The following is a 10,181-nucleotide window of genomic DNA, read 5'->3' on the forward strand; positions in this document are numbered from 1 at the left end:
TTAACATAAAAAAGTAACCGTCTTATAGTATCGATTAATTTCAAAGACACTCAAAGCATGGAATTCTTAGCAAACGATTTTACTTTATATTGTGATAATTTTTTTAATATCATCTCATTATCATTTTTATTGCATGTTATTTTTTGTTTGATACATTTTTATTTTAAGAAATCATTGTTGAGACGATTCATATTGAAAGTACCTTAACTATTACATTTTATTTTATTATGATAGACAATAGAGAAAAGAATACGCGATTAATTTATTTGTTACTATAAAAAATTGTACATCTGGTAAAAGTAAAGGTTTACTAGTATTGTTGATTTTATTGTCGGTTTTGCAATATGCAGCGTAAAATTTTAAAAGCTGAAGGGACCATACCTTTTGGTCTATTAGAGAAATCAAAAATACCCAAAAAATTTTTGTGGAATGCTGGAGGGGGAACCAATTTAAACGTGTAAGTTAAGTGGATTGTTATCTGCTTGTCCCCTTTAAACTCGATAGGTCTTTTTTCCCACCTTCCTCTCTCCTCAACGTCACATTTCTTTGTCTTGCATATTTTTTCCTTGCTCCATTTTCATGTGCTGATCTCTAGTTACACATCTGCTATTTATGTCATGTGCTAGAATGGACAAACTTAATAATATTAACAATTATTTGACTATACCAGGGCCATAGCCAGAGAGGTGCCAGAGGGTGCCTGGCACTCTCTGGATATTAAGTGGCACCCTCTGATCGATCACGATCAGAATTGTAAAATAAAAATGTACAATAGTGCTATTTTTATACATTGTAAATTAATTATCACAAATATACAATATAATTATTACAATAAAATTGAATAAAAATGATTATTCTTGATAATTATAATACCTACATACTACATTTTGTAGTATTAGTACAATAATGGTTATTAGAATTATGCAATTTAATTCAAAAGTAACCAGTTTAATAACTCAGATTCAGACATATATGAAGTTATGGACAGCACTAGGCTTGTTTCTTGCTTGGCAAGTTGGCAACATCGCTGAATATATAATATATATTGGATAAAATTATTTTTTTTAAATATATTTTTTGCTTTTTTGACTAACAAGTCTCTCGAGACTTCACTTTTGTAAACAATAAGTGCACCACCCTCCAACATTTCGTTTGCACCCTTACAATTTTCGTTCTAGCTACGGCCCTGGACGCACCGTTCTCGAAATATTACGGTTTGAAATTTCGACCAAAAATTCTGACAAACTGTAATATCTTGAGAACGGTGCGTCGTACATATGCCTTCCGACCCCTCGTTGGAAAGGTCTCGGCCAGCGCAATCCATTGGCGCTGTCAAAATTTTTGGTCGAAACTTCAAGTCGGCGCTGTCAGAATTTTTTTTTTGCCCCAAATAAAATTGGCTCAGATCGACCGGAAAAAAATATTTGCTTATAGAATGTGAAATCCATAATTTCAAACAGTTCCAAGATCGGGCTACTAGATCAAAAGCTACAGCCTTTTGAATTTTTTGCCGAAATTGGTTTTTTTGCCCATAACTTTTGATTGAGACGTCTAATCGAAAAAGTACGAATCGGTTTGGATTCTACGCACCAAAATTAATAAGAAAAAGTTTTTCCCGAGAAATTTTGGTGCAGTCGATTTTTGGTAAAAAAGGAAAGGTATAACACTGCTTTTTTTTTGGCCCGAAAAAAAAATTGTCTCAGATCGACCGGAAAAAAATATTTTCTTATAGAATGTGGCCTGTAGAATCCATAATTTCAAACAGTTCCAAGATCGAGCTACTAGATCAAAAGTTACAGCCTTTTAAATTTTTTGCCCATAACTTGATTGAGACGTCTAATCGCAAAAGTACGAATCGGTTTTTTTTTCCCGAGAAATTTTGGTGCAGTCGATTTTTGGTAAAAAAGGAAGGTATAACACTGCTTTTTTTTTGGCCCGAAAAAAAAAATTGTCTCAGATCGACCGAAAAAAAATATTTTCTTATAGAATGTGCCTGTAGAATCCATAATTTCAAACAGTTCCAAGATCGAGCTACTAGATCAAAAGTTACAGCCCTTTGAATTTTTTGTCGAAATTCTGACAGCGCTGGTCGAGACCTTTCCAACTATCTATGACGCACCGTTCTCGAGATATTACGGTTTGAAATTTCGACCAAAAATTCTGACAAACCGTAATATCTCGAGAACGGTGCGTCGTAGATATGCCTTCCGACCCCTCGTTGGAAAGGTGTCGGCCAGGGCCGTAGCCAGGGAGGTGCCAGAGGGTGCCTGGCACCCTCTGGACATTAAGTGGCACCCTCTGATCGATCACGATCAGAATCGTAAAATAAAAATGTACAAATAGTGCTATTTTTGTACATTGTAAATTGATTATCACAAATATACAATATAATTATTACAATAAAATTGAATAAAAACGATTATTCTTGATAATGATAATATTACCTACATACTAAATTTTGTAGTATGAGTACAATAATGGTTATTAGAATTATGCAATTTGATTCAAAAGTAACCACTTTAATAACTCAGATTCAGACATATCTGAAATCTGAAGTTATGGACAGCTCTAGGCTCGTTTCTTGCTTGGCAAGTTCGCAACATCGCTGAATATATAATATATATTGGATAAAATTATTTTTTTAAATATATTTTTTGCTTTTTTGACTAACAAGTATCTCGAGCGAGACTTCATTTTTGTAAACGATAAGTGCACCACTCTCCCAACATTTCGTTTGCATCCTTACAATTTTCGTTCTAGCTACGGCCCTGGACTATACTATACAATGGTAGATACAATGATGATAGTTTCTGGTGCCTACTGGACTGTCAAATTTATGTATATAGTTTATTTCTGTTCGTAGTGTTGGATATTTCTGCTTCACACTAATTTGGTGCCGTTTAATTTTTTCCTGTGTTCCTTCAAACGCAGCGCCATCTACTACCTTCTTATATAATGAATGCAGTAGGTATAATCATTGATTATATACTTATATAGTGCGTATAATCGATGGTATAATGTATACTTACCCACATCCCTGCGCGCATTTTTCTTTCACAGTTTAATTGCGTCTTTTACGCGCGTCATTAGCTTTTGTTATGCCCACTCTACACCTCTATTTACGAGTTCTTTATGTAGTAGCATAGTAATACGTCGTTGAAGTTAGCATCAGCTTCAGAAATGAGAAACGAATTTTTACAGTGGACCATATAAATACTTCGAAATTATAATTTATTACTAAAAAAAATAGGGTTAAAGGGTTAGTACTCAATTGTCAAAGATATAACTTTGCAAATATTTAAAATATAAGGGTATAATCTACCCTACACTAAAAACAAAACATTAAAAAATTCTTAGAGGGTAGAAAAAAATTTGTAACAAGTTTATACTTAAATTAACATTAGATACTAATATAAGAAGTGCTATGAACGTATAGCTTTGCAAATATTTAGAGTTTAAGGGGTTAATCCACCCTACACTAGTAAAAACATAAAAAAATTCGTAGAGGGCGGAAAAAAATTTGTAACAAGTTCATACTTAAATTAATATTAGATACTAATATAAGAAGTGGTATGAACGTATAGCTTTGCAAATATTTAGAGTTTAAGGGGTTAATCCACCCTACACTAGTAAAAACATTAAAAAATTCGTAGAGGGTGGAAAAAAATTTGTAACAAGTTCATACTTAAATTAACATTAGATACTAATATAAGAAGTGCTATGAACGTATAGCTTTGCAAATATTTAGAGTTTAAGGGGTTAATCTACCCTACACTAGTAAAAACATAAAAAAATTCGTAGAGGGTGGAAAAAAATTTGTAACAAGTTCATACTTAAATTAATATTAGATACTAATAAAAGAAGTGGTATGAACGTATAGCTTTGCAAATATTTAGAGTTTAAGGGATTAATCCACCCTACATTAGTAAAAACATTAAAAAATTCGTAGAGGGCGGAAAAAAATTTGTAACAAGTTCATACTTAAATTAATATTAGATACTAATATATGTATAAAGTGGTATGAACGTATAGCTTTGCAAATATTTAGAGTTTAAGGGGTTAATCTACCCTACACTAGTAAAAACATTAAAAAATTCGTAGAGGGCGGAAAAAAATTAAATATTTGCAAAGCTATATGTTCATACCACTTCTTATATTAGTATCTAATATTAATTTAAGTATGAACTTGTTACAAATTTTTTTCCACCCTCTACGAATTTTTTTATGTTTTTACTAGTGTAGGGTAGATTAACCCCTTAAACTCTAAATATTTGCAAAGCTATACGTTCATAGCACTTCTTATATTAGTATCTAATATTAATTTAAGTATGAACTTGTTACAAATTTTTTTCCACCCTCTACGAATTTTTTTATGTTTTTACTAGTGTAGGGTAGATTAACCCCTTAAACTCTAAATATTTGCAAAGCTATACGTTCATACCACTTCTTTTATTAGTATCTAATATTAATTTAAGTATGAACTTGTTACAAATTTTTTTCCGCCCTCTACGAATTTTTTATGTTTTTACTAGTGTAGGGTAGATTAACCCCTTAAACTCTAAATATTTGCAAAGCTATACGTTCATAGCACTTCTTATATTAGTATCTAATATTAATTTAAGTATGAACTTGTTACAAATTTTTTTCCGCCCTCTACGAATTTTTTAATGTTTTTACTAGTGTAGGGTAGATTAACCCCTTAAACTCTAAATATTTGCAAAGCTATACGTTCATACCACTTCTTATATTAGTATCTAATATTAATTTAAGTATGAACTTGTTACAATTTTTTTTCCACCCTCTACGAATTTTTTAATGTTTTTACTAGTGTAGGGTAGATTAACCCCTTAAACTCTAAATATTTGCAAAGCTATACGTTCATAGCACTTCTTATATTAGTATCTAATATTAATTTAAGTATGAACTTGTTACAAATTTTTTTCCGCCCTCTACGAATTTTTTAATGTTTTTACTAATGTAGGGTGGATTAACCCCTTAAACTCTAAATATTTGCAAAGCTATACGTTCATAGCACTTCTTATATTAGTATCTAATATTAAGTTAAGTATGAATTTGTTACAATTTTTTTCCACCCTCTACGAATTTTTTTATGTTTTTACTAGTGTAGGGTAGATTAACCCCTTAAACTCTAAATATTTGCAAAGCTATACGTTCATAGCACTTCTTATATTAGTATCTAATATTAATTTAAGTATGAACTTGTTACAAATTTTTTTCCACCCTCTACGAATTTTTTAATGTTTTTACTAATGTAGGGTGGATTAACCCCTTAAACTCTAAATATTTGCAAAGCTATACGTTCATACCACTTCTTTTATTAGTATCTAATATTAATTTAAGTATGAACTTGTTACAAATTTTTTTCCACCCTCTACGAATTTTTTAATGTTTTTACTAATGTAGGGTGGATTAACCCCTTAAACTCTAAATATTTGCAAAGCTATACGTTCATAGCACTTCTTATATTAGTATCTAATATTAATTTAAGTATGAACTTGTTACAAATTTTTTTCCACCCTCTACGAATTTTTTTATGTTTTTACTAGTGTAGGGTAGATTAACCCCTTAAACTCTAAATATTTGCAAAGCTATACGTTCATAGCACTTCTTATATTAGTATCTAATGTTAATTTAAGTATGAACTTGTTACAAATTTTTTTCCACCCTCTACGAATTTTTTATGTTTTTACTAGTGTAGGGTGGATTAACCCCTTAAACTCTAAATATTTGCAAAGCTATACGTTCATACCACTTCTTATATTAGTATCTAATATTAATTTAAGTATGAACTTGTTACAAATTTTTTTCCACCCTCTACGAATTTTTTAATGTTTTTACTAGTGTAGGGTAGATTAACCCCTTAAACTCTAAATATTTGCAAAGCTATACGTTCATAGCACTTCTTATATTAGTATCTAATGTTAATTTAAGTATGAACTTGTTACAAATTTTTTTCCGCCCTCTACGAATTTTTTAATGTTTTTACTAATGTAGGGTGGATTAACCCCTTAAACTCTAAATATTTGCAAAGCTATACGTTCATACCACTTCTTTTATTAGTATCTAATATTAATTTAAGTATGAACTTGTTACAAATTTTTTTCCACCCTCTACGAATTTTTTTATGTTTTTACTAGTGTAGGGTAGATTAACCCCTTAAACTCTAAATATTTGCAAAGCTATACGTTCATAGCACTTCTTATATTAGTATCTAATGTTAATTTAAGTATAAACTTGTTACCAATTTTTTTCTACCCTCTAAGAATTTTTTAATGTTTTGTTTTTAGTGTAGGGTAGATTATACCCTTATATTTTAAATATTTGCAAAGTTATATCTTTGACAATTGGGTACTAACCCTTTAACCCTATTTTTTTTAGTAATAAATTATTATTTCGAAGTATTTATATGGTCCACTGTAAAAATTCGTTTCTCATTTCTGAAGCTGATGCTAACTTCAACGACGTATTTTATGTCCTGATCTCCAGAAGAGTGATACAACATCAGAAAGTGGAAAGTGCAGTGAAGGTGATAAGGATTTAGAAAATTTGTCTACGAGTATGGCGAGTCGTGTATGCAGTGGGGATGTAATTCTACAAACACTTCGTGTGAAAGTCCTTGGAAAAAATAAATCTAAGGAAGTGCGTGCATTTATCGACCCTGGGGCGCAATTTTCATATATTCTGAAAAGTTTGGCGTTAGAATTAGGGTACAGTAAAATTGCAGAATTAACGTTTTCCCATAATTTGTTTGGAGGTGCATCTACAGTTTCTAAAACGCACAAAAAGTATAAACTTTACTTGGAAAGTTTGTCTTCCAAATTCAAATGTCATTTTTACGTCTACGATGAAGACAACATTTGTGGTGGGATTCCTAAACTATTAAAAGCCAATTGGACACAAGAGCTACATGAACGTGGTATTGTAGTGAACGACGTCGGTAGCGGAAGTCATAAAATCGAAGTTCTGATTGGAGGTGATATTTATGGGAAGTTGCTGACTGGAAAGTTGCATCAATTAGAAAGCGGGTTAACTGCAATTGAGACACTATTAGGGTGGACTGTTTTGGGAAAAGTAAAAACTTGTGGTGAATGGTCTTCTACTAGTATGATAGTTACGTCAATGCTCAATTCGTCATCCACAATTACAAATTTGTGGGATTTAGAAAAAATTGGTATTGACGATCCTTGTGAAAAGCTAACAAAGGCCGAAGTCGATGACCAAGTGCGGGAACATTTTCGGCAGACCGTATCAAGGGATAGTGACGGTAGATATCAAATTTCTCTTCCTTGGTTAGATGATCATGCACATGCACGGTTACCTACAAACAAATTTGTAGCTCAGAGAAGGTTAGAAAATGCGACACAAAAGTTGAAAGCAGACGGAAAGTACATGGACTACGAACAGGTATTTAAACAATGGTTAAACCTTGATGTAATAGAAGAAGTAAAAGGTGAATGTGTAAGTTGTCATTATTTACCACACCGACCTGTGTACAAACCAGACAGTAGCACTACAAAGGTGCGACCGGTATTTGACGCATCATGTTGTAGTGCAGGTGGCGCGTCAAGTCTTAATCAATGTTTAGCTAAGGGGCCCAATCTGCTCGAACTTATTCCTGACCTCCTCTTACGCTTTAGAGAAAAGTCAGTCGCTGCAACAGCTGATATTGAAAAAGCATTTTTGATGATTGGAGTTAAGGAAGATGATCGAAACTTCCTACGGTTTCTCTGGTGGGAGGATTCTACATGTTCAGATATGAAAATTTATCGACATAAGCGTGTCGTTTTTGGTGTTAACTGTAGTCCATTCCTTTTATCTGCAGTTATTGAATACCATTTGCGAAGAGTTGATCAGCATCTTAGGTCAACAGCGGATAAGTTATTAACAACGTTATATGTTGATAATGTAGTTGCATGTTTTGATAACGTCGAAGAATACATGAAATTCAAGAACGAGTCAACGCGTATAATGGCAGAAGCGAAATTTTGTCTTCGAATGTGGGAAAGTAACGTTGATGATTTTCTTGAACAGCTAGTAGTTACTAACGTATTGGGAATGAAGTGGAATCGAAGGTCTGACACCTTGTCATGTTTTCTAAACGTTAAAGGAGTTGAAAAAGCTACCACTAAACGAATTATTTTGGCCGAAGTAGCTAAAATATTTGATCCGCTTGGAATATTAGCTCCTGTGACGTTAGTACCAAAGTTACTACTTCAGGAAACCTGGAATTCAAAACTTGGTTGGGATGAATCTGTGTCATCCGAAGTGTCGAGAAAATTCCTTAAATGGAAACATGATATTGCGTTACTCAATTTATTAGAAATTCCTCGTTGGGCTTGCAGAGGCAACAAACAAAGTTGGACTCTTCATACATTTTGTGACGCAAGTAAAAGTGGATATGCTGCCACAGTTTTTCTTCGAAGTGAAATCAACGGTACAGGAATGGTACAGCTATTGATGGCCAAATCCAGAGTTGCTCCTTTAAAGGATATAACCATTAATAGGTTGGAATTGATTTCTTGCGAAATTGGTAGTAGACTGTGTCAGACTGTAGAAAATTCATTAAAGTTGGATGATGTTAATCGTTACTTCTGGACAGATTCTACTACGGCATTGTCTTGGATAAAACGTAACGATAACTGGGGAACCTTCGTAGGAAATAGGGTGAAAAAGATCCTTTCAAACACTGAACCAGAGGAATGGCGACATGTTCCTGGGTCCTTGAATCCTGCGGATTTGCCTTCTCGTGGGTGTGATGCTCGTTCATTATTGGAGTCAAAGTGGTGGGAGGGACCAGCTTGGCTTAAAGATGTTGAACAATGGCCCATCAATAAATATGTCGAAAATGAAGATGAAGTTCAACAAGAGAGGAAGAGGATGGTTACGGCGTTTAATGCGGTGATGAAGGATGAGATTCCTTGGTATTTTCCTACGAAGTGTAAGTTTTCCAAGTATAATAAACTTGTAATAGTTATGGGTTATGTGATGCGGTTTATATGTCGTTGCCGTACGCATAATAATTTTTATTCAATAGTTCTCACAGTTGAAGAACTTAGAGTTGCAGAGCAGAAATTATTGTTTATGGTTCAGAAAGAAGTGTTTACAGATAAAAATAAGTCATTTCCGTTTAATGTGGAGAAAGATACTAGTGGTCTATTAAGAGTTAAAACCCGGATAACAATGAGGAAGGATTCTGATTATTTTGTTCGACCTATTCTGCTTCCTTCAAGACATCCTGTTGTTGATGCGCTTATTCATGAGGATAAGTGTCATGCAGGAGCTCAATACATCGTGTCCCACTTAAGAGAGAAGGTTTGGATCTTGAAAGGTAGAAAAGCAATACAACATGTGGTTCGCAATTGCGTGAAGTATAGACGTTTTCGAGGAAAACCGCCAGATCAATCATGTAATGTTTTTAAAAATTACCTCTTAGTAATTTTGGTGGGAGTATGAAGAAAGATGCATTTTAGTAATCAAGTATGTATAGAACAGATTTGAAATAAATAGAAGTTTGTCAATACAATAAAATTGATCGATTATAGAATATTCTCTTTTTCGTGAATTATCTTTTTACACACGCGGTTAAACTATCAACGGGTAGTTGTAGTCCCTAGCCGCATCAACTAGAACAGCGAGTTTATGATTTTGGACTGTCTGTCCGTCCGTCTGTGTACATGGTAACTCACGAACGTTTTCGAATTTTCCAGTTCTGTTTTCAGTAATAGGTAGACAATGGTCAAGGGACTAAGTGATTCAATTTTGGTCAATACTCGTCAACCGGAAGTGACCCTTTCGCTCGTTGTCATATTAGTGCAGTTTATTTTATGCACTGAAGTTTCACGTGAATGTTTTGTAGGCTTACGACAAATGCAATGAGCTGTTCTTTTCCTAATATCAAACAATTGCTAGGAATTTATGCGATGACATGACTCCAGTCAACGCCTGAGCGAACATTTTCATTCTTAAAACAAATGAAGAGCTACCTGACTAACCGAACCGGACATCAAAGACTCACGAGTTCAGCTTTAATGATCGTCCACAGAGACATCGTCGTTTCCCCGTCAGAAATAATAAATAAACTTGTTTCACGTCGAAATTGGCTAAACAAATTTTGGAAAAGTACCTACATTTAAAGACTCTTCAAATACGATTTTCAACTT

General features: G+C 33.3%; 1 protein-coding gene across 1 annotated transcript; it reads left to right on the forward strand.

The window, feature by feature from the left end:
- The first annotated feature begins 7,118 nt into the window (after positions 1-7,118).
- LOC116159980 lies at positions 7,119-9,913 on the forward strand. The gene is made up of 4 exons (XM_031473092.1): positions 7,119-7,285; positions 7,358-8,959; positions 9,056-9,333; positions 9,878-9,913. The coding sequence occupies exons 1-4, from the start codon at positions 7,126-7,128 to the stop codon at positions 9,911-9,913; spliced, it is 2,076 nt and encodes a 691-aa protein (XP_031328952.1). The 5' UTR covers positions 7,119-7,125.
- Positions 9,914-10,181: the final 268 nt, after the last annotated feature.

Source organism: Photinus pyralis, unplaced genomic scaffold (assembly GCF_008802855.1).
Source record: "Photinus pyralis isolate 1611_PpyrPB1 unplaced genomic scaffold, Ppyr1.3 Ppyr1.4_LG1, whole genome shotgun sequence".
Classification (NCBI taxonomy): Eukaryota; Metazoa; Arthropoda; class Insecta; order Coleoptera; family Lampyridae; genus Photinus; species Photinus pyralis.

What these genes read in the sequence shown, in the direction of transcription:
- LOC116159980 (XM_031473092.1), top strand. Translation starts at nt 7,126, where the DNA reads ATGATAGTTACGTCAATGCTCAATTCGTCATCCACAATTACAAATTTG. An exon ending in TTGGTATTTTCCTACGAAGT is followed by an intron (nt 8,960 to 9,055) that starts GTAAGTTTTCCA and finishes TTTATTCAATAG; the next exon opens with TTCTCACAGTTGAAGAACTT. An exon ending in TGTCCCACTTAAGAGAGAAG is followed by an intron (nt 9,334 to 9,877) that starts GTTTGGATCTTG and finishes AATGTTTTGTAG; the next exon opens with GCTTACGACAAATGCAATGA.